General features: G+C 43.1%; 2 protein-coding genes across 2 annotated transcripts in view; both read right to left on the bottom strand.

Annotated features, from left to right (window-relative positions):
- The window catches only part of LOC115113849 (dystonin-like), a 142,292-nt gene that overhangs the window by 86,704 nt on the left and 30,842 nt on the right, over positions 1-24,746 (bottom strand). Inside the window, 19 exon segments of the mRNA XM_065012721.1 lie at positions 13,555-13,653; positions 13,739-13,846; positions 13,940-14,186; positions 14,298-14,491; positions 14,680-14,818; positions 15,044-15,222; positions 16,011-16,168; positions 18,520-18,703; positions 18,971-19,252; positions 19,724-19,876; positions 20,110-20,235; positions 20,324-20,419; positions 20,712-20,816; positions 21,878-22,039; positions 22,155-22,232; positions 22,401-22,529; positions 22,640-23,093; positions 23,237-23,391; positions 23,636-23,729. Coding sequence (XP_064868793.1) covers positions 13,555-13,653; positions 13,739-13,846; positions 13,940-14,186; positions 14,298-14,491; positions 14,680-14,818; positions 15,044-15,222; positions 16,011-16,168; positions 18,520-18,703; positions 18,971-19,252; positions 19,724-19,876; positions 20,110-20,235; positions 20,324-20,419; positions 20,712-20,816; positions 21,878-22,039; positions 22,155-22,232; positions 22,401-22,529; positions 22,640-23,093; positions 23,237-23,391; positions 23,636-23,729 — 3,142 coding nt within the window.
- Positions 122-12,837, bottom strand: LOC135565553 (centrosome-associated protein CEP250-like). Its single transcript, XM_065012722.1, has 2 exons — positions 2,774-12,837; positions 122-2,547 (listed from the first exon to the last, which is right to left on the bottom strand). The coding sequence occupies exons 1-2, from the start codon at positions 12,503-12,505 to the stop codon at positions 454-456; spliced, it is 11,826 nt and encodes a 3,941-aa protein (XP_064868794.1). The 5' UTR covers positions 12,506-12,837; the 3' UTR covers positions 122-453.

Here is a 24,746-nt window from a genome sequence, read left to right on the forward strand (position 1 = left end):
TTAAATCAGGAAATGGGGTTATGCAGACATTCAACAACAGATAAACCTCTAAGTAGAAACCCCCAGCCATATTTCTGACCTCTATTTGGACAATGAACAGTTTAAGCTTGCAACATACAAATCAGTGTTTGATTTATGAACTTTATTGCCATGTGGATCATGATGTTTACATGTTATGACAGTTGGCGATAAAAAAAACTGTAATTGTTCATCATTGACTTTACACATCATGCTAAAAGCATAATTCATCCCTGATTTAATGAACTCCATATTCATAATTTAATTAACATTCATTTAATTCCAAGTCAAATCAAATTCACACGTAATGAATTATTTATTATTTTAAGTGTAGAACATTTCAGTCCAAGAACATGATTGAGTCAGCCTTTGTTGTGTCAATCAAATATTCTGTTTTCCCTATTTACAAGCCATGGAGAACCAAATACTGGTCACTCAAATGTGACGATAGGTCCATACATATTGGAAAGACGACTTAGCCCCAACACTAAGGACCTTTGTTGTCTCCAGTAGCCTGAGCCCAGTGTGGCCGTCATAAACACCCTTTTCCAGGGCCTCCATGAATGAGATTTTCCTCTTCGTCTTTGGGCAGGTGAGGTTTTTTGGGGAAGACTTCTCATCTTTCAGGAATGAGGCAGTGGCTTTGTCAACCAGGAAATTCTGAACAGCCTCATCCAGTGAGATTCTATCATGAGTCTCTGGGTTGATCAGTCCTCCAGTCAGGAGCTGGAATTCCAGGCATCGAAGGCCCACGTCTTTGGGGAACAGGTTCTCCTGAATGGCCTGAGCCACACTCAAGGTCTTTGCTGTCTGGGGATGGATGATGCCATAGTAGGCTTGCTCACACTGTTGGAGCTGGCGGGCAAACGTCTCATCTAGGAGACCTCTACGCAGAGCTTCGGTGACTGTGGCTTTCTCCCCAGAAGCAGGGTCACAGATGCCCCCGGTGCATGCCTGGGCCTCCAGCAGCCTCAGTGCAGTGAGTCTATCGATAAGGCTCTGCTGATGTCCCTGGAGAATGGTCACCCTTCTCTTTTGAGTGACATCCCACAGACCAGCCAACGGGCTGTTAGCGTCCGGAACAACTACCATTCTTGAAAGGATAAGGTCTGCCAGCTCGTAGACGCTGATGAGCCCACTCCGATAACTTACCAGTTCTGTCATTTCAAGGAACTTCAGATCTAAGGCAGTTTCGATGCAAAGCTGCCGTCCACTTTTGAGATCTGTGATGACGTGTAAAGGGCTTTCGTTGACATCGACAGTGGACTTTTCCTGCCATTCACTGTCCTGCTGAGACAGAAACAGGTAGGTCAACTTATCGATGTGGTTGCCCTTAAAGGCTTGGTATGTGGACATTTCCATACCAGAAGCACTGTTGATGACTGATACTCTGTGACAACTGTAGAAGGAGAAACTGGAGAGATCCTTCTCACCAAAAGGCAGGAGATAGACACCACCATCTGTGTCATACAAACAAGTTTTCAGTAGTTCACAGTAGTAGGCCTTCTGTCCTGAATCAGGTTTGTGGAAGCCTTTGGGGTTGCTGACTGGGTCGTACAGACTCTGTAAGGTAGCTTTGTTCAAGAGACCCTGATCAACAGCCATGTTAAGGGGCACCCTAACACCAATCACTGGGTGAACTAATCCTCCAGTGGCTATCTGGGCCTCAATGATCTTCTTTCCTTTGAGCCTGTCAACAATCCTTTCCTCCATGGCCTGAAATACAGACAATGTTTTACTGCCATGGACATAACCAATGGCTGCTTTTTCAGCATCCATCAGTTTGTCTTTCAGATCTAACCCAACAATGCCTTTCTCCAGAGCAGCTTGAACCGAGAGGGTTTGTCCAGTTAAAGGATCTATAAGACAGCCAGTTGCAGCCTGTGCCTCCATATACTCAATGGCATATGTCTTAGCTAAAAGGCCTTTCTCTGCAGCCTCCAAGAAGGATATCTTTTTCTTGCTTGACTCCAAGTAGATTCCGGCAATAACAGTGGGTTTGCTGATGAACTGAACGAGTGATGCTTGGACTTCTTCTAATGTGACAAGGCCAGTTTCTAATTTCTGCAAGATTTCTCTATCCAAAAACTTGGTTTTGATCAACTTCCTGATACTGATACTGCCTCTGTGTCCTTGGAGCTTTGGGGAAAAAGGAAGGGTTGTTCTCTCACTCTGCTTCAAACTACTGTCTTTAGACATAGAGGCTAAATGAGATCCTTTGGATGACATGTCTTTGACATTATATGAGCTTGTGTTAGTGGTGCTTATAACACTTGGACTTTTCCCTGCCTGACCATCCAGAGACACTAACTTTTTTGTTATTGCCATCACTTCCGTTTTTTGACTTTGGTTCTTAGCAATCAAATTCTGAGACTGTTTTTGCTGGACTGTTGTAGTCTGCACAGTAGAATCATTTGTTTTCGAAATTGTTTGATTCTGTAAACTGCTTTGATTGCTGACTATTTCCATTTGGCCTCTCTTCACTCTTTGCAGTTTTTCCAGTACTTTGTCTTTCTCCGCTGTTGCTATCTGTTGGCATAAGATGTGAATAATCATTATATATAGAAAATACCTTGAGATCATTTATCCTTGCTTATTGAGTGAAGGAAATGAGCTCAACAAATGAAATATCATTATTATTATTAATTTGTCAACAAATATGCATTTCAATTATGTCTTGTTTATTTTCTACAAATACTATGCACGTTTTTGATGAATGTAAAAAAATATATATATTATAGTCATGGATATATACCTCTGAGGACACTTTTATTTTGATAAGCTCCTCCTCCAGATTGCGGTTTGCCTCTTCATATGATGACACCATTTTCTGTGTTAACAAAAGCTCAGTCTTCAGTTTGGTAACCTCATTGCCTTTGTCACACTTATGATTGGTATGACTTGTAGTCTCCACTTCCTTTAGAGTCCTACGTTCAGTCTTAATCGTGACCTCCAGCTTCAAGACCTTTTCCTGAAGACCTCTGACCTCCTTAGCATAGGAAACAACTTGCTCGTTGAGGGATCTTGCTTCCTTTTCCTTTATTCCTAGTTTCTGCTCACTGTCTGTCAACATTTGTTTGAGCTTTGTGACCTCTTTTGAATTTTCCTTATGAATGTTTTGCAGCTGAGTAATGCTAGAGTTAAGTTGCATTTTCTCTCTGTCTAATTGAGCAATTTGAGATTTTGCTTTCAGCAGGTCATGGCTAATAGTGGTTCTCTCATTTTGCACTTGCTCCATTTTAATACGAACCTTGTCTAATTCTTGTTGAGCTTCCTGCTTTAATTTCAAAGTGCTCTCATTGAATGTTTTGGTTTGACTTGTAGTCTCCACTTCCTTTACAGTCCTATGTTCAGTCTTAATCGTGACCTCCAGCTTCAAGACTTTTTCTTGAAGACCTCTGACTTCCTTAGCATAGGAAACAACCTGCTCATTGAGAGATCTTGCTTCCTTTTCCTTTACTCTTAGTTTCTGCTCACTGTCTGTCAACATGCGTTTGAGCTTTGTGACCTCTTTTGAGTTTTCCTTATGAATGTTTTCCAGCTGAGTAATGCTAGAATTATGTTGCATTTTCTCTCTGTCTAATTGAGCAATTTGAGATTTTGCTTTCATCAGGTCATGGCTAATAGTAGTTCTCTCATTTTTCAATTGATCCATTTGAATACGTAGCTCATTTATTTGTTGTAGATCATCCTGCTTTAACTTTAAAGTGCTCTCATTTAATGTTTTCAACTGTGTAATTTCTTGCTGGAAAAACTTGGTGTTATTCTCTGCTAATTCTGTATTGTGTGAATGTTCTCTGGGTTTCTTCTCCAATTCCAGTTTGATATGAGACTCCTGTAATGCATGCATTTGACTCGTTTCCACCTGTACTAACTGCAGCTGTCTCTCATATCCCTGTTTTTGCAGTTCAAGTTTGCTTTTTAAGTCCTCCAGCATCCCCTTACAGTTCACAAGTTGGTCTTCCAGCTTCTGGGACTTCAGCAGCAGGGCTGAACTTTCTGTTTGTTTTCGCTTGACCTCCTTTTGGGCTTCTTCCAGCTTTCCCTTGAGAATGGTGAGGTCAGATGCCAACGAAAGGGTTTTCTCTTTGGCTACACTTCTCTCCCTCTGAAGGACATTGATTTCCTGTTTGAAACTTGATGAAGATTTGTCAGAGCTGGCGGTGATTTCTTTTATTTTCAACCTACTCTTCTGAATATCTGCCTCGAACTCTTTGACTTTAGACAGGCTGAATTTCCCTTCCTGGGTCACTTTAATTAATTCATCTTTTGTTCTTCTCAGGGCAGAATTAGTCTCTTCGAGTTCTGCTTCCAAGGTAACAAGTTTTTGGTCAGCCATTGTCTTGTCCTGTTGAAGGGCACTAGTTTCCTGCTTCATATTCACTGTCATTTCCTCCAGCATCTGCTGACAGTTCTCAAGTTCGTCTTCCAGCTTCTGGGACTTCAGCTGCAGCGCTGAACTTTCTGTTTGCTTTCGCTTGACTTCCTTTTGGGCTTGATCCAGCTTTCCCTTGAGAATGGTGAGATCAGATGCCAATGAAAGGGTTTTCTCTTGGGCTGCGCTTCTCTCCCTCTGAAGGACAGTGATTTCCTGTTTGACAGTTGATGAGGATTTGTCAGAGCTGGCAGTGATTTCTTTCATTTTCAATCTACTCTTCTGAAGATCGGCCTCAAAGTCTTTGACTTTAGACTGGCTGATTTTCCCTTCCTGGGTCACTTTAATTAATTCATCTTTTGTTCTTCTCAGGGCAGAACTCATCTCCACGAGTTCTGCTTCCAAAGTAACCAATTTTTGGTGGGAAATTATCTTGTCCTTTTGAAGGGCACTAGTTTCCTGCTTTATATTCACTGTCTTTTCCTCCAGCATCCGCTGACAGTTCTCAAGTTGGTCTTCCAGCTTCTGGGACTTCAGATGCAGGGCAGAACTTTCTGTTTGCTTTCGCTTTACCTCCTCTTCGGCTTCTTTCAGCTTTCCCTTGAGCATGGTGAGGTCAGATGCCAATGAAAGGATTTTCTCTTGGGCTATACATCTCTCCCTCTGAAGAACATTGATTTCCTGTTTGAAACTTGATGAGGATTTGTCAGAGCTGGCAGTGATTTCTTTAATTTTCAACCTACTCTTCTGAAGATCTGCCTCAAACTCTTTGACTTTAGACTGGCTGATTTTCCCTTCATGGGTCACTTTAATTAATTCATCTTTTGTTCTTCTCAGGGCAGAATTCCTATCTTCAAGTTCTGCTTCCAAGGTAACCAGTTTTTGGTCAGCTACTGTCTGGTGCTTTTGAAGGGCACTAGTTTCCTGCTTTACATTCAGAGTATTATCCTCCAGCATCCGCTTACAGTTCTCAAGTTGGTCTTCCAGCATCTGCGACCTCAGCTGCAGTGCTAAACTTTCCGTTTGCTTTTGCTTGACCTCCTTTTGGGCTTGATCCAGCTTTCCCTTGAGCATGGTGAGATCAGACACCAACAAAAGGGTTTTCTCTTGGGCTGCGCTTCTCTCCCTCTGAAGGACAGTGATTTCCTGTTTGAAACTTGATGAGGATTTGTCAGAGCTGGCAGTGATTTCTTTAATTTTCAACCTACTCTTCTGAAGATCTGCCTCAAACTCTTTGACTTTAGACTGGCTGATTTTCCCTTCTTGGGTCACTTTAATTAATTCATCTTTTGTTCTTTTCAGGGCAGAACTCATCTCCTTGAGTTCTGCTCCCAAAGAAACCAGTTTTTGGTGAGCCAGTGTCTTGTCCTGTTGAAGGGCACTAGTTTCCAGCTTCATATTCACTGTCTTTTCCTCCAGCATCCGCTGACAGTTCTCAAGTTGGTCTTCCAGTTTCTGGGACTTCAGCAGCAGGGCTGAACTTTCCATTTGCTTTTGCTTGCTCTCCTGTTGGGCTTCTTCCAGCTTTCCCTTGAGCATGGTGAGATCAGACACCAACGAAAGGGTTTTCTCTTGGGCTGCGCTTCTCTCCCTCTGAAGGACAATGATTTCCTGTTTGAAAGTTAATGAGGATTTGTCAGAGCTGGCAGTGATTTCTTTAATTTTCAACCTACTCTTCTGAAGATCTGCCTCAAAATCTTTGACTTTAGACTGGCTGATTTTCCCTTCCTGGGTCACTTTAATTAATTCATCTTTTGTTCTTTTCAGGGCAGAACTCATCTCCTTGAGTTCTGCTCCCAAAGAAACCAGTTTTTGGTGAGCCATTGTCTTGTCCTGTTGAAGGGCACTAGTTTCCAGCTTCATATTCACTGTATTTTCCTCCAGCATCTGCTGACACTTCTCAAGTTGGTCTTCCAGTTTCTGGGACTTCAGCAGCAGGGCTGAACTTTCCGTTTGCTTTTGCTTGCTCTCCTGTTGGGCTTCTTCCAGCTTTCCCTTGAGCATGGTGAGATCAGACACCAACGAAAGGGTTTTCTCTTGGGCTGCGCTTCTCTCCCTCTGAAGGACAATGATTTCCTGTTTGAAAGTTAATGAGGATTTGTCAGAGCTGGCAGTGATTTCTTTAATTTTCAACCTACTCTTCTGAAGATCTGCCTCAAAATCTTTGACTTTAGACTGGCTGATTTTCCCTTCCTGGGTCACTTTAATTAATTCATCTTTTGTTCTTCTCAGGGCAGAACTCATCTCCTTGAGTTCTGCTCCCAAAGAAACCAGTTTTTGGTGAGCCATTGTCTTGTCCTGTTGAAGGGCACTAGTTTCCAGCTTCATATTCACTGTCTTTTCCTCCAGCATCCGCTGACAGTTCTCAAGTTGGTCTTCCAGTTTCTGGGACTTCAGCAGCAGGGCTGAACTTTCCGTTTGCTTTTGCTTGACCTCCTGTTGGGCTTCTTCCAGCTTTCCCTTGAGCATGGTGAGATCAGACACCAACAAAAGGTATTTCTCTTGGGCTGCGCTTCTCTCCCTCTGAAGAACAATGATTTCCTGTTTGAAAGTTAATGAGGATTTGTCAGAGCTGGCAGTGATTTCTTTAATTTTCAACCTACTCTTCTGAAGATCTGCCTCAAAATCTTTGACTTTAGACTGGCTGAATTTCCCTTCCTGTGTCACTTTAATTAATTCATCTTTTGTTCTTCTCAGGGCAGAACTCATCTCCTTGAGTTCTGCTCCCAAAGAAACCAGTTTTTGGTGAGCCATTGTCTTGTCCTGTTGAAGGGCACTAGTTTCCTGCTTCACATTCACTGTCTTTTCCTCCAGCATCCGCTGACAGTTCTCAAGTTGATCTTCCAGCTTCTGGGATCTCAGCTGGAGTGCTGAACATTCCGTTTGCTTTCGCTTTACCTCCTCTTCGGCTTCTTCCAGCTTTCCTTTGAGCATGGTGAGGTCAGATGCCAATGAAAGGGTTTTCTCTTGGGCTGCGCTTCTCTCCCTCTGAAGAACATTGATTTCCTGTTTGAAAGTTGATGAGGATTTGTCAGAGCTGGCAGTGATTTCTTTCATTTTCAACCTACTCTTCTGAAGATCTGCCTCGAACTCTTTGACTTTAGACTGGCTGATTTTCCCTTCCTGGGTCACTTTAATTAATTCATCTTTTGTTCTTCTCAGGGCAGAACTCATGTCCTTGAGTTCTGCTCCCAAAGAAACAAGTTTTTGGTGAGCCATTGTCTTGTCCTTTTGAAGGGCACTAGTTTCCTGCTTCACGTTCACTGTCTTTTCCTCCAGCATCCGCTGACAGTTCTCAAGTTGATCTTCCAGCTTCTGGGATCTCAGCTGGAGTGCTGAACTTTCCGTTTGCTTTCGCTTTACCTCCTCTTCAGCTTCTTCCAGCTTTCCCTTGAGCATGGTGAGGTCAGATGCCAATGAAAGGGTTTTCTCTTGGGCTGCGCTTCTCTCCCTCTGAAGAACATTGATTTCTTGTTTGAAACTTAATGAGGATTTTTCAGAGCTGGCAGTGATTTCTTTCATTTTCAACTTACTCTTCTGAAGATCTGCCTCGAACTCTTTGACTTTAGACTGGCTGATTTTCCCTTCCTGGGTCACTTTAATTAATTCATCTTTTGTTCTTCTCAGGGCAGAACTCATCTCCTTGAGTTCTGCTCCCAAAGAAACCAGTTTTTGGTGAGCCAGTGTCTTATCCTGTTGAAGGGCACTAGTTTCATGCTTCACATTCACTGTCTTTTCCTCCAGCATCCGCTGACAGTTCTCAAGTTGGTCTTCCAGCTTCTGGGACTTCAGCAGCAGGGCTGAACATTCCGTTTGCTTTCGCTTGACCTCCTCTTCGGCTTCTTCCAGCTTTCCTTTCAGCAAGGTGAGGTCAGACGAAAATGAAAGGGTTTTCTCTTGGGCTGTGCTTCTCTCCCTCTGAAGGACAGTGATTTCCTGTTTGAAAGTTGATGAGGATTTGTCAGAGCTGGCGGTGATTTCTTTCATTTTCATCATACTCTTCTGAAGGTCTACTTCAAACCTTTTGATTTTAGACAGGCTGATTTTCCCTTCCTGGGTCACTTTAATTAATTCATCTTTTGTTCTTCTCAGGGCAGAATTGCTCTCCTCAAGTTCTGCTTCCAAGGTAACCAGTTTTTGGTGAGCCATTGCCTTGTCCTTTTGAAGGGCACTAGTTTCCTGCTTCATATTCACTGTCTTTTCCTCCAGCATCTGCTTACAGTTCTCAAGTTCATCCTCTAGCTTCTGGGACCTCAGCTGGAGTGCTGAACTTTCCGTTTGCTTTCGCTTTACCTCCTTTTGGGCTTGATCCAGCTTTCCCTGGAGCATGGTGAGATCAGACACCAACGAAAGGGTTTTCTCTTGGGCTGCGCTTCTCTCCCTCTGAAGGACAGTGATTTCCTGTTTAAAACTTGATGAGGATTTGTCAGAGTTGGCAATGATTTCTTTCATTTTCAACCTACTCTTCTGAATATCTGCCTCAAACTCTTTGACTTTAGACTGGCTGGTTTTCCCTTCCTGGGTCACTTTCATTAATTCATAGTTTGTTTTTCTCAGGGCAGAATTCACCTCCTCAAGTTCTGCTTCCAAGGTAACCAGTTTTTGGTGAGCCATTGTCTTGTCCTTTTGAAGGGCACTAGCTTCCTGCGTCACATTCACTGTCTTTTCCTCCAGCATCCGCTGACAGTTCTCAAGTTGATCTTCCAGCTTCTGGGACTTCAGCTGCAGGGCAGAACTTTCCGTTTGCTTTCGCTTGACCTCCTTTTCGGCTTCTTCCAGCTTTCCCTTGAGCATGGTGAGGTCAGATGCCAATGAAAGGGTTTTCTCTTGGGCTGCGCTTCTCTCCCTCTGAAGAACATTGATTTCCTGTTTGAAACTTGAAGAGGATTTGTCAGAGCTGGCGGTGATTTCTTTTATTGTCAGCATACTCTTCTGAAGATCGCCCTCAAACTTTTTGACTTTAGACAGGCTGATTTTCCCTTCCTGGGTCACTTTAATTAATTCATCTTTCATTCTTCTCAGGGCAGAATTCCTCTCCTCGAGTCCTGCTTCCAAGGTAACCCGTTTTTGGTCAGCCATTGCCTTGTCCTTTTGAAGGGCACTAGTTTCCAGCTTCATATTCACTGTATTTTCCTCCAGCATCTGCTGACACTTCTCAAGCTGGTCTTCCAGTTTCTGGGACTTCAGCAGCAGGGCTGAACTTTCCGTTTGCTTTTGCTTACTCTCCTGTTGGGCTTCTTCCAGCTTTACCTTGAGCATGGTGAGATCAGACACCAACGAAAGGGTTTTCTCTTGGGCTGCGCTTCTCTCCCTCTGAAGGACAGTGACTTCCTGTTTGAAACTTGAAGAGGATTTGTCAGAGTCGGCAATGATTTCTTTCATTTTCAACCTACTCTTCTGAAGATCTGCCTCAAACTCTTTCACTTTAGACTGGCTGATTTTCCCTTCCTGGGTCACATTAATTAATTCATAGTTTGTTCTTCTCAGGGCAGAATTCAACTCCTCAAGTTCTGCTTCCAAGGTAACCACTTTCTGTTCAGCTATTGTCTTTTCATTTTGAAGGGCACTAGTTTCCTGCTTCATATTCACTGTAATTTCCTCCAGCATCCTCTTGCAGTTCTTAAGTTGGTCTTCCAGCTTCTGAGACTTCAGCAGCAGGGCTGAACTTTCCGTTTGCTTTCGCTTGACCTCCTCTTGGGATTGTTCAAACTTTGCCTTGAGCATGGTGAGGTCAAATTCCAACGAAAGGATTTTCTCTTGGGCTGTGCTTCTCTCCCTCTGAAGAACAGTGATTTCCTGTTTGAAAGTTGATGAGGATTTGTCAGAGCTGGCAGTGATGTCTTTCATTATCAACCTACTCTTCTGAAGATCTGCCTCAAACGCTTCAACTTTAGACTGGCTGATTTTCACTTCCTGGGTCACTTGAATTAATTCATCTTTTGTTCTTCTCAGGGCAGAACTCATATCTTCAAGTTCTGCTTCCAAGGTAACCAGTTTTTGGTGAGCCATTGTCTTGTCCTTTTGAAGGGCACTAGTTTCGTGCTTCATATTCAATGTCATTTCCTCCAGCATCCGCTTACAGTTCTCAAGTTGGTCTTCCAGCATCTGCGACCTCTGCTGCAGGGCTGAACTTTCCGTTTGCTTTTGTTTGACCTCCTTTTGGGCTTGTTCCAGCTTTCCCTTGACCATGGTGAGATCAGACCCCAACAAAATGGTTTTCTCTTGGGCTGCACTTCTCTCCCTCTGAAGGACAATGATTTCCTGTTTGAAACTTGATGAGGATTTGTCAGAGCTGGCAGTGATTTCTTTTATTGTCAATCTACTCTTCTGAAGATCTGCCTCAAACTCTTTGACTTTAGACTGGCTGGTTTTTCCTTCCTGGGTTACTTTAATTAATTCATCTTTTGTGCTTCTCAGGGCAGACCTCATTTCCTCGAGTTCTGCTTTCAAGGTAACCAGTTTATGGTCAGCCATTGTCTTGTCTCTTTGAAGGGCAATTATTTCCTGCTTCATATTTGCTATCATTATTTCAGAACTTCCAGTGATTCCTTTCATACTCTGCTTGCATTGCAAAAGCTCCCCCTCCAATGCCTTTACTTTAGCCAGATACCTCTGGCCTTCATTTGACTCATTCTGCAGCTCTCCCATTGCCTTCTTCAGTTTGATGTTCAGATCATTCACTTCACCCTTTTGCTCTTGGACTGTCTTATTGGCCAAATTCCTCTCAGTGCCAACAGAGCTAAGCTCAGACTTCAGATTCATGATTTCCTTCTCGTAGTTGTTGAGGTTCAAGCTGATAGCTTTGTTTTTCTGCTGGAGTTCAGCTGTTCTCTTCACCTCCTCATTGTAGTCCCTCAGTTTGATCTGAAGCTCGTGGGACATCTGAGATTTCTTCAGCAGTTCCTCCTCAATGACTTTCACCTGAGATTTGGTGCCATCCACCTGAGACTTTAATATGTTGATTTGCTGGTCTTTGATTTCAGTTTCCATGGTGATCTTCTCGAGTTGAGCTCTCATCTTCTGCATGTTGACTTCCATCTCCATGTTGACCTTCTTAAGCTCATCTACTTTTTTCTGCAGTTGCACAACCACCATTCCACCTTTCTGAAGTTCTGCTTCCAGGTTTTTAGATTTGAGTTGTACATCCTGTTCAGATCTTGTCTTTATGTTGGATTCTTCCTTGGTTTTTTGAAACTGTTGTTTCCAGTTCTCACTCTCACTTTTCAATGATTTTACCATTTGTTCAGAGAATGATTTTTCTCGTTGTAATGACTCCACACTGACCTTAAGACTTATGACCTCGTTGTCTAATGACACATTCATTCTCGTCAGTTCATTGATCTTGAACATCAACTGGTCTGCCTCAGCCTGTTTGGAGGCCAGCTCCTCCTCTAAACATTGCATCTTGTGACTACTCTCCTGTTCCCTGGAGTTCCTCTGGAGCAGTTTTCCTTGGTTGAGCTTTAACTGTTTTTTCAGGCCTTCAACTTCTGTCATGTGGAAAATAGCTTTCTGTTCCAATAAAGACTTATCCCTCTGGAGAGATTTGATTTGCTCTTGAAAGACATGGATTGATTTTCTCAGCTCTGAAGATTCCTGTCTGAGCTCCTCTGACTTTTGTCTCATGCTGCTTCTATCCGATTCCATGTCCAGCTGAAGTTTCTTCAACCTGGTATTGGCATCGTCCAAAAGCTCTTTGAATTGTTGCGCTTTCTCCTCTGCTATCTTTTTATGCACCAGCACAGTGTTCAGCTCTGACTTAAGCGTCTTGATTTCGGTCTCGGCTGTTTTCCTCGCCATGGCCAGCTCCTCCTGTTTCTGCTGCAGGACTTCTGCCTCCACCTCTGCATGGATCGTCTGGATGCTGTTGGTGGAAGAGGAATGTTGCATCCTCTGCAGTGTGCGATTGTGCTCCTCAAGATCCTGAACATCGCTGTTCTTCCTCTTCAAGTGGTCCTCCAATTTCTTCCGGGCCAGGGTGCTCTCCTCGATGTTCATCTTCAGCATACGAAGACTCTCCTCAAGAGTAGACCGTTTGGCTTCTGACTGCTGGACCAGCTGTCGTGCGTTACTTAACTCTTGCTCAATGGCTGCTTTGCCCTTCACAACCATGTCTAGTTCTGCCCAGTACTGCTGAGCCTCATTCTCGGCCTTAGACTTCTGGAGGGTAAGGTCTTCTATGGTACTTTTTTGCGTCTTTACCTCTCTCTGTAGACTGGTCAACTGGGTTGTTCTGTCAGCCAATGAGGTCTCCAGTTCTTGTACCTGCTGCTGAAGCTGTCCAATCACCTCCTCCCCTGCTACCTTTTGGAGCTCCCAGCTCTCTGTCCAGGTGATGTACTCTGTCTTTTCTGATTCTTTCCTATTCTACAATGCAAAAAAGAACAAGTCATGCACTACCTCATACTTAAAAGGAAAATTCCACCCAAAAAACACTGTTTTTGTATTTGTTTCATTAGTCCATTGTTTTTATAGTCCCAAAATGTTTTGCATGTCAGCAGTCAAGTTTTCAAGATATGCATGTTGCAGTGTGTAACATTTTTGTATTTTGTAAGTTACACATCTTGAAAGTTACATATCTTGAAAACTTGATCGCTGACATGAAAAACATTCAAAAATGGACTAATGAAACAAATAGGGTCAAATGGGTCTTTGGGTGGAGTTTTCCTTTAACATTGAAATAAAGTGAAAGTTGTGTTTATGGTATGGTTATTCTAACATGCTTACCAAAGTAAGGATTGTTGCATTGTTGTTAATTGTCCCAAAGAAATGCCACCATGAGAGAATGTTTCAGATTCAATGAGAGAGAGGAGACAGCTTCTTCCTCCAAAGAGAAGTCACCATCACCAGCAATGATACAAAAGAATGGCTCTTTGTATCAGCATTACAGCTGCGTACGACACCATATCACATGATTTGTCTTAAACAAAGCAAAACATCTACATTCATCAGCGCTGAATGAATGACACACAGCAGTGAAGAGAAATAAACCCTTTGAGTTGAAGCGTCATATTTATGGCTTTAAAGATGAGGTTCCTATGAATTCAATATGGCTGGGAGCAAACCCTCTTAACACAATAATGTGAGGGGGGAAAAAAGGCCGTTCAAAGTATGCACAGCGATTTGCGCATTGTAAATCTAATGTTTCACCAATCCCCTACCTCTTCGCCTTCTGTTCTCTTCAACGTCTCACTGGCAAACTTTACATACTGCGTCATGGAGGTGACTACGGCCGTGTAGCGAGTTCGGAGGTCCATGAACTGAGGTGGGGGCAGAAAACAAGGGTCACTTTCTTTAGCACACCCAACACACTCAGCACCTAGTTTACTACTGTTCCATTCTAACCTCCTGAACGATGGCATCAGCTGAGTTCTGCATCCTCCGTCTCTTGAGCGGGGACTTGTGCTGTGAGTCAACCATTGCTCTGTAGGTCATCAGCTGTAGCTCATAATCCTGACAACAGATTAGGGAATATTACACTGGTGTTCAAGTGCTCTTCATGCAGACATATCATATCAGGTCAAAACTGTTACAGAGATAACTTACTTTAGCGCCAGATGAGTACTGCTCTGAGTACTTTTGGCATTCATCAATTCTGCTCTGCTTATGTTCCATTTCTGCAACAAGGACCTTCTGTTGGTTGAGCAGCTCAGCAAGCGCCTTGCTGTCCTCTGGCTGGTTCTCCTGGGTCTTGAGCTGAGCAGCCTCCATCTCTCTGACCCAGTCATTTAGACTGCTGTAGGAGTCTTTGTAGTACTTCAGAGATTTACTGATGCCCTCTAGGTCCCGAAGTCTGAAGCAGATATCACACATACAGTGAACAATAAGTGTTTCTCACTACTTTTTACTGGTGTATGGAATCAAATCTGTCCCTAAACATTTGAGTTGACCTGAAAACACTAACCTGCTGTCAATTTGGGTGTGGACATTGTGCCACCTCTCTCCCAGCTGGTCAGCCTTCTCCTTGTGCCAGTCCAGGTCAAAGTCCCGCTCGTTGTGAGCCTTGAACATGTGGTCACTGATGCCACGGGCCTTTTGCAGCCCATCCTCCAGGTCATGGAAGACCTCCCGCTGTTCGTCAATCTCTGAGCGCCATTGCTAAAATAAAGTAGAGGAAAGACATGGCTCAACATCAATCATAGCATGATAGTGGCTCTCGAGGACTGGGTTCCGCAAAATAAGAATTTATCTCCAGCAATCATTTTGCCAACCATACAGAGAAAACCAAAAGATTTAAAAGGATATATTGCCATATTAAATGTTAAACTACTACCGAGGGAGCTTACCTTGAGTGTGCTGACGACTGTGTCAATGGACTTCAGGTCAGAGTTCACAGCGTCTTCCTCAGAAAGTTTGGCCTCAAAGAGCTTCACTAGAGCCTCTGCATTCTGGCTGTGCCTCACCACCAAGCTCACCGTCTTCAGCCTGCAGAGACACCATAGAGACAGTGTAACGTTATCTATATCAGCATTTTGCAGTGCATCTATGAAGTCCTTGTAAAGGGTTTATGAAGGCTTCATGAAAACTTTAAAGTTGCATTTAAAGTGGGACCATAAAAAAGAATTGCAAATGCCTTGTTGATTTTGAATGTGCTGAGCATATTCTAGCCCTGCACTGAGGAGGACCATAACAGTGTCTGTGCCCACTTACTTCTCCAGGTAGATGGAGGACATGGAGTAAACCTGGCTCATGCTCTGGATGAGGACGTTGAGGTCAGAGGAGAGGGCGGGGACAGAGGGAGAGGCTGTGGCCTGTCTGAGGAATGTCTCACACTTCTCCTTCATGGTCTCCAGATCCTCCATTAGCTGATCCAGCTCTGCCTTCTTCTTCTGCAAGGAACGAATTTGGAGGAGTTAAGTCAATATGAACAGATCACACCTGGGTCAAATACATACAGTACAGTACATTAAACACTTCACAATTTAGGTGTACTTGGTTCACACATGATATCATTCTGTTGGTCTCATTGTACCTGGAAAAGTAATGATACAGTCTGAATAGTGAGTTGTAATATGACAGAGTAATGATACATTATGAATAGTGAGTTGTAATATGACAGAGTAATGATACAGTCTGAATAGTGAGTTGTAATATGACAGAGTAATGATACATTCTGAATAGTGAGTTGTAATATGACAGAGTGATGATACAGTCTAAATAGTGAGTTGTAATATGACAGAGTAATGATACAGTCTGAATAGTGAGTTGTAATATGACAGAGTAATGATACAGTCTGAATAGTGAGTTGTAATATGACAGAGTAATGATACATTCTGAATAGTGAGTTGTAATATGACAGAGTAATGATACAGTCTGAATAGTGAGTTGTGATATGACAGAGTATTGATACAGTCTGAATAGTGAGTTGTAATATGACAGAGTAATGATACATTCTGAATAGTGAGTTGTAATATGACAGAGTAATGATACAGTCTGAATAGTGAGTTGTAATATGACAGAGTAATGATACAGTCTGAATAGTGAGTTGTAATATGACAGAGTAATGATACAGTCTGAATAGTGAGTTGTAATATGACAGAGTAATGATACATTCTGAATAGTGAGTTGTAATATGACAGAGTGATGATACAGTCTAAACAGTGAGTTGTTGCCCTACCTCTTGCTCTGTGATGCGCAGGATACTCTGCTCCAGGTCGTCTCTGTCCAGTGGGGTGCGGATCTGTCGGATCAGGTGCTCCTCCTGAGCCTCCAGACGCATGCGGAAGTTACGCACCTCAGAGATATACAGGTTGTACACAGACTCCTCATGTTCCTCTGTTCAACACAAGACCACAGAATGAGTAACAACCTCTGTTCAACACAAGACCATAGAATGAGTAACAACCAAACGATGAGAGGACACCAAGTTTAAGTGTCCAAACACTTGGGATTTTTCTCAGTCACTGGTCTACTGCAAGCTGTATAACAGTAACATTAGTAAACAATCTAAAGGAATATGTACTGTATTCGGAAACTATTCAGACCCCTTAACCTTTTCCACATTTTGTTACGTTACAGCCTTATTCGAAAATGGATGAAATACCCCAAAATCCTCATCAATCTACACACAATATCTCACAATGACAAAGCAAAAACAGGTATTTATAAATTTGAGCAAATGTATAAAAAAAAACAGAAATACTTTATTTACATAAGTATTCAGACCCTTCGCTATGAGACTCGAAATTGAGCTAAGGTGCATCCTGTTTCCATTGATCATCCTTAAAATGTTTCTACAACTTGATTGGAGTCCACATGTGGAAAATTCAATTGACTGGACATGATTTGGAAAGGCACACATCTGTCTATATAATATCCCACAGTTGACAGTGCATGTCAAAGCAGAAACCAAGCCATGAGGTCGAAGGGATTGTCAGTAGAGCTCCGAGACAGGATTGTGTCGAGGCACAGATCTGGGGAAGGATACCAAAACATTTCTGCAGCATTGAAGGTCCCCAAGAACACAGTGGTCTCCATCATTCTTAAATGGAAGTAGTTTGGAACCACCAATCCTCTTCCTAGAGCTGGACGCCCGGCCAAACTGAGCAATCGGGGGAGAAGGGCCTTGGTCAGGGAGGTGACCAAGAACCCATACGGTCACTCTGAAAGAGCTCCAGAGTACCTCTGTGGAGATGGGAGAAAATTCCAGAAGGACAACCATCTCTGCAGCACTCCACCAATCAGGCCTTGGTAGAGTGGCCAGACAGAAGCCACTCCTCAGTAAAAGGCACATGACAGCCTGCTTGGAGTTTGCCAAAAGGCACATAAAGACTCGAAGTCCATGAGAAACAGAATTCTCTGTTCTGATGAAACCAAGATTGAACTCTTTGGCTTGAATGCCAAGCGTCATGTTTGGAGGAAACCTGGCACCATCCCTATGGTGAAGCATGGTGGTGGTAGCATCATGTTTTTCAGCGGCAGGGACTGGGACACTAGTCAGGATCGAGGGAAAGATGAACGGAGCAAAGTACAGAGATATTCTTGATGAAAACCTGCTCCAGAGCGCTCAGGACCTCAGACTGGGTGAAAGTTCACCTTCCAACAGGACAACCCAAAGCACACAGCCAAGACAACACAGGAGTTGCTTCAGGACAAGTCTCTGAATGTCCTTGAGTGGCCCAGCCAGAGCCCGGACTTGAACCCAATGAAACATCTCTGGAGAGACATGAAAATACCTGTGCAGCAACGCTCCCCATCCTTGAGAGGATCTGCAGAGAAGAATGGTAGAAACTCCCCAAATACAGGGGTGCCAAGCTTGTAGCGTCATACCTAAGAAGACGCGAGGCTGTAATCGCTGCCAAATGTGCTTCAAAAAGGACTGGGTAAAGGGTCTGAATACTTATGTAAACGTCATATTTCAGTTTTTTATTTGTAATAAATTTGCAGAAATGTCATTATGGGGTATTGTGCATAGATTGATGAGGGGGAAAACGACTTAATCCATTTTAGAATAAGGCTGTAACGTAACAAAATTTGAAAAAAGTCAAGGGGTCTGAATACTGTATATAATTCAAAACACTTCTCTCCCGGACATAGCAGAGAGTGCATAGAGTGTGAAATTAACGAGTTAACGAATCATGAAAACTACTGTATTAATCTCTGGCACCATTAATCAAATCTGGCACCATTATTGTAAAATGTTTACAAACAATCTGCATATGATTTATTAATTATGCTGATTGATTGGTGGGCAATCAAGCAAATCAACACCTCCCTAATGTCCTCTGCAGGAGATTCTACTACCTGTGGTGACATAAGACCAAGTATCTAAACAGACATAATTGCAAGATCAGGGGAAACATATAGGGAAAATGTAGTCACACCCAGACACACGCATCAGTACGCCCACACACACAAACACACCCTTTCCTACAGTTCTGGCCATGTGGACCCTGGCAGGTTCAAACATAATTCCAAAATATATTAGCTTTATGCCTAATAGTTTTAAAGAACCATCCGTTTGCCTCGAGGACTGCTGCCAAAACATGTACCAGCGAGCTCCTGAGTAGAAGTTAGCTAATAGTTTAGCCTTGCTGCAGACTAGCTTAGCTTAGCCTTGCCTTTCTCTGTAGACTAGCTTAGCTAAGCCTTGCCTCTCTCTGCATATTAACTTAGTTTAGCCTTGCCTCTCTCTGCAGACTTGAGCAGCTCCTCGTAGTACTCCTTGCAGGTCAACACCTCCCTCTCTAGCTGGGAACAGTCTGCCATTGTGAACACCTCCGACTCCTCGCTGTCCTCCAGGAAGTCCTCAAAGTGGGACTGCAGGTTGCTAAGGACCTGCTGGTGCTCACCTGGCAACATGGTCTTAATCTGGGGAGAACAGGGGAAAACACATGAGACAGACCCATACCTGGAAACCTTCTAGAATGTTCTCTGAAAAGGTACAGTCAGCACCAACTATAATGATGAAATGACAGGTAAAGTCGGTGAGTATAGGAAACACTAGGCTTAATAACAGTAATCACTCTCTTTCTTATGAAGACCAAAATCAGTAGAAGATGCATAATTATACCTTTATCACTTTAAGTGTTGCTAATGGGGTCTAGGAGTTGATTAAGTAGATAAGTGTAAACGTACTGAGGACACGTTCCAGTTGCGGATGGCTTTGACGTCCGCCATCAGGTAGTGCCAGGAGACCACGCTCTTCATGTTGATGTGAGAGTGGTGCCACAGAGTCAGGACATTCTGGTACAGCTGCTCAATTCTGCTGGCCTGGTCCACAGCCTCCTTGTTGGGTGGAGGCACAGTGAAGCAGACAGAGGGCACCATGGCCTCATTGCCAGACGGACTGATCACCTTCCACTTGGCCCGGTGAGAGTTACTGGCCAGGACACACTCATCATCCTTATAGATGGTGATCTAGGAGTGAGACGAAGTGAGACATGACAAATCAAAACGACTACAATTTGACTCTGAAATCCAAATCAACTCAAAGTATCAAACTTTTGATCCGCTATCTAAATAAACATCCCTGGAGTTAACATGGCTAAACATGTTCCTTAGAGACCTCAATGTACATCTTGTTACTACAGAAAATAAGTTTGACAACTCAATGTAAAGTATGCGACTTGTGATGAACTACTTGAATAAATAGAAAACGAACAGTAGCACACAGGGGCGCAACTTTGGTTTTAGAAGTACATAATTTGTTTTTATATATTTTTTTTTTATCCAGTTGGATAAACACTCCAAACAGCCCACCCGGCCTCTCGGATGCGTCCGCATGGTCCTAAGCCTCGTTTTGTATCACTGCCCCGTCCCCCGTCCCCAGTAAAAGTTGCGCCCCTGGTAGCACATACATGTATCTCTAACAAGAGAATTAAAAAGCACCTCTATTTGTCGGTAGTCACAGATGGCTTTGACGGGTATGGAAGACCTGATAGGGGTGTCTGGGGTTCTGGGCTTGAGCTGGACGATGGCCTTGGCCTTGCCCACCAACCCAGCCACTGTGCTGCGGTACTGCAGGAGCTGCTCCTTCTCATCCTGGGGACAGACAGACCCATGTTCCAGCATCAGTCAAACACACAGCTGGATTATGATACTTCACCAGTTCAGCATAAGCAGAATTCCCTCGCAGGGATAGTTAGTTAATGTTTAATGGTGGGGGTATTCATTTGGAACCTCTAGGAATCCAAAATTGGATTTCTGACCATGTGACTCTTTGGGATTGGTCTATGTGTCTCATTTAACAACATATTTTGGGAATGCCAGCTTACCATGGACTCCTGGATGTGATCCTCCAGCTTGTGTACACTGCTTGTCCGATCACAGCCATACTTTCTCTGGATGTCACCTTGCAGGCTCTTCAGGTAGTCCATGGACTCTTTGGCATCATTGAAAAACTGTATGGGAGTGAGGAAAGGAGATCAAATTAGCTTTTTGCAACTAGCAGGCCTTTATCCATTTGTTTGAGGAAAACAGATAACTCACCTCGAAATAGACTGTGTTGTCTTTCAGGTGCTGCTCCACACAAGAGCAGAGCTGTAGAATCCAGCTCCACTGGGTCTGCATGGCTGCTCTATATGCCTAGAGGATTCCACACAGAAACATTTTACAATTAAAAATACCCTATGATTGTTCTTCTAGGAACAAGTTAGTGAAGCAATTGAAATGTTGTGTATGACACTATTGAGCACCAACGCAGGTTTAGTTGAAAATGAGTAATCATATTTATATTTGAATGGACAAATTACCACATTATCTGAGGCATACAATCTAACAGATTTATCATATAAAACATATTGTATTTACACTAAAGAAGTGTATATCAGATGGTTATGGAGTGGTTATGTGACATCTGTAAACACAGAGGGCTTACTTCAATAGTTAGCCTGGCAGGGTGGTTCTCCTGCAGAAGGTTCTCTGCATTATCCTGCACAGACTTGATCACCTTCTCCTTGTCGTCCAACTCTCTCATCAGATCCTACAGAGACAGAGACAGAGAGAGAGACAGAGACAGAGATAGACAGAGAGAGACAGAAACAGAAAGAGACAGAGAGAGACAGACAGAGAGACAGCAGAGAGAGACAGAAACCATGACAGAGAGCGAGACAGAGAGAGAGACAGAGACAGAGAGAGAGACCGTGACAGAGAGAGAGACAGAGAGGGAGACAGAGAGAGAGACAGAGACAGACAGAGAGAGACAGAGAGAGAGAGACAGAGTCAGACAGAAACAGAGAGAGACAGGGACAGAGAGAGACAGAGAGAGAGAGACAGAGGGAGACAGAGAGAGAGACAGAGACAGACAGAGAGAGACAGAGAGAGAGAGACAGAGTCAGACAGAAACAGAGAGAGACAGGGACAGAGAGAGAGAGAGAGAGAGAGAGAGAGAGAGAGAGAGAGAGAGAGAGAGAGAGAAACACCCGAGATGTCACACCACGTCCTTGGCATCCAACCACTGCTTGAGACCAATCCCTTCTCACTCAGGATACCTACACTATGACTTGGAAGAGGCTCATATGGCACGTATCTCTAAATACCAGCTTGAACTAAATCCCATTGGAGACACATTGAACCTATTCATCTAATTGATTCTAAGATTAATAGGACGTTGGTAATATAGCCATATCCATGTGTTTAAATGGTATGATGTAAGCCCCAAACAAGCCCCTATGACTCATTTCCACCCATACGTTATGTAGCCTTTGTACATTGTTTTCAGAGAAAACATACCACCTTCAGAAATAAGATTTCCACAAGATATTGTTTCACCAGAAGGAAATGTGTTAATCCCTTTAGGTCAACTGAGTCAAACTCACTTCCTGATGGGAAGGCTGTACATGCCAGCGGTGGATCCTTGCCAGAAATGCATGGCTCAGATGTTTAGCCTCAAAGTCACCAACAACTGGCTAATAGAATAACTCTCTAAACACACATGTAATGTTAAAGTAATTGTCTACAACAATGAATAGGAACTGAATAATGATATTATATTCTGTGAGCAAAATATGGAAATACAACGTTCTGAACAGTGTCAGGACTCACAGCGTGGTACTGTCTCTTCTTGGAGATGTTGCCGTTGCGATCGCTCCAGTCAAAAGCGACCTCTTCTTCCTCTTTCTCGTTGAGCCAGATTAGTTCCATGGTGGCCCGCGACACAAAGTCATGCAGGCTCTCCAGGTTCTTCTGACGCTCCCGCGAACATTTCTACAGAAGCCCAGAACCACAGGAAATAGTCAGGTTGTCCATGTTGTATTAAAAATAGTAGGGAAGTAATTATTTTGTTAGTTAGAACTACCAAATATTTTAACAGGAAACTTACCAGTAACTTCCCATACTGATATTCTAAGTTGCCCAGCTTGTCAGAATAACTTAGTTTTTGCGCTTGGGTCATCTGCATCTGAGATAAATAGACATACCATGTGTTTTTATTAGTTAACATTTAAAACTTTGCAGCATTGAGGGGTTTGCACTCAAAACAAAACAACTGAATGTGATGCACAGAGATATTTCTAAGTTTGTCCAGACAGAAACTTGGCAGAATAGGCGGACTGTTGCTGGCACATACCTCACTAAGTTTGGCTTCTTTAAGGCTCATTTGAAATTCTTCGATGGCTCTATGAACACTTCTGTGGTTCTCTAAATGTGTTTCCACACTTGGCAAATCGGCTCCCCAATCTCCGTGATCCAATTGAACCTTCAAAGGAAGAGAAAACAATTAAGATTTGGTCTCAAAATATCTAAATCGCAAATATCAAAATGTACAGGATAATACTAACAGTACAGTGAATACATGTAGGTCCTCACCTGCATCTCCTCCACCCAGTTGATCAGGTCCTGCACAAAGTTCATGTTGACCTCCTCCTTGGTCATGTTGGGGTCCACTAGCGAGGACTTGCCCAGGGGCTTGCGGATCTGCATGTATTTATGGTGCTGGAGGGATCCCGGATCCATGCCCCCTCCTCCGCCCCCCATATAGGCCTGGATTGACCCGGGCTGCATGCCGCCGGGTGTCATTGCGGGGCTCAGGGCAGGGGTGAGGCCCGGGGTAAAGCTGGAGGTGAAGGTGGAACCGGGAGAGCCCAGGCCTCCAGGGGTGAGGCTGGAGTTGTGGTTCGATGAAGAGAAGCCTGAGTTGAGACTCTGAGTGATGCCTGAGATCATCATCCTGGTCTGTTGGGTCGTCAGGGTGCGTCCTTGACTGTACACAGAGGAACACTCTGCCCTCAGCCCCAGCAGGTCGTCACGGAGCCTGGATACCCTGGATCATACACACAACACACAATGATATGTTTAGAAATATAGTTTAATGATTTTTTGATCAGTTTAATGAACATTTCACAACAAATGTTATGTTTATTTACATGTGTTGCATGGCATTTAGAGAAAGCAGTGAGTTTGCACCTTTGAACAAGCCGATCGGAGCAGTAGAACTTCCCGTCCAGTAGAATCTGAATGTCAACCACCTGCTGTCTCAGGTGGTTCTCACATTCCAGAAGGTACCCAGAGACCTCTGCTTCGTTCTGGAACTGGACCCCAGACTCTAGTCTCTTAGCATCCTGAGAAAAAAATAAAATGTCCAAACAGTTGGTGATGTACTTTTCTATTAAAAAGTTCAGTAACAATAATGATGTAAAGAAAATAGACTCACAATTTGCCTCATCAAATAAACATCAGTAAAAGCAGGACCTGGAGTATTCTGTGCTTTTGTTGTGAATATGCTGTTTCAATTTTTTTTTTTTTTTACATATAACCTTTATTTAACTAGGCCAGTCAGTTAAGAACAAATTCTTATTTACTTACAGACTGCAGGGCAGTTCGTGCTAACGCTAGTTTGTCCTCTCCAGTGACACAGTCCCGCTGGACTCTGGTTGCAATCTGCTGCAACATTTCAAGCCTAAAAGAAAAAATACAATAATTGACATTCATATTAAAGATTTTACAGAATAAACAACAAAGGTGTGGCACTACAATGGCATCAGTTCCATTCGAAAATCCCATCTGCAGAAAATACATCTACAAACAAACAAACAAGAAAAGCTTGGACAGCCCTGGCGTCTAATAGTTAACATCACCTTGGTCCATACACAGAGTTGTTATTGAGAAAGGTTGGGAAGACCGCGGTGCTGGAGAGCAGCGGCTCTATGGCTGGTCCTGAGAGAGTGCTGTTGCTCACAGACGAGACCGTGCTGTATCCCATGTTGTATGCCATGTTGTTGTGCATGCTAGAAGACTATAGGACTATACTGAGCCACTCAGAGAATCACACTATCTAGCTAATTTCGCTTCCATCTGAAATAGGAAGTCCAGCACAGACACACACACACACTCACAGGTCCAACTGACACAAAGTGTTTTCTTCTCCCCTTTTTATAGGCCCATCCTTGTCCTCATGCAACGAGGTGAAGAGACAATAAATTAGAACACACCCCTTAAAGAACATGTTGCCGTAGGCCATAGAAGCTCATGGCATTATTTGTACAATTCATTACAGGTTCAGACAGTAACAGTCAGGGTTGGGTAGGTTACTTTCTAAATGTAATCCGTTACAGTTACTAGGTAACTTTCCAAAATTGTAATCAGTGACGTAACTTTTGTATAACTCAAACTCAGTAACGTAATCTGATTACTTTCAGTTACTTTTAGATTACGTTCCCCTTAAGAGGCATTAGAAGAAGACAAAAATGTATATTACAAATTGATAGACATCTATTGCAGGATAAATCAATGTTTACATAGCTGGCCATAAATGGATGTTGCATTTGCTTTATGGGTTGGTTATGTAGATTTCTTCTAACCCATTTCTTTATACTACTAATTCTCATTTGATTAGGCTATAAATTTACATTAAAAACAAAAGTTTGTCAGATTTTGAGTCATTCCAATTCATTTAATATCCCTTGATCTTCAGTAA

This window comes from Oncorhynchus nerka, linkage group LG28 (genome assembly GCF_034236695.1).
Source record: "Oncorhynchus nerka isolate Pitt River linkage group LG28, Oner_Uvic_2.0, whole genome shotgun sequence".
Lineage (NCBI taxonomy): Eukaryota > Metazoa > Chordata > Actinopteri > Salmoniformes > Salmonidae > Oncorhynchus > Oncorhynchus nerka.

Coding starts and splice junctions, on each gene's coding strand:
- LOC135565553 (XM_065012722.1), bottom strand. CDS start 12,505: ATGGTTGTGAAGGGCAAAGCAGCCATTGAGCAAGAGTTAAGTAACGCA. Junction 2,548..2,773: donor AAATAAAAGTGTCCTCAGAG/GTATATATCCAT, acceptor TTATGCCAACAG/ATAGCAACAGCGGAGAAAGA.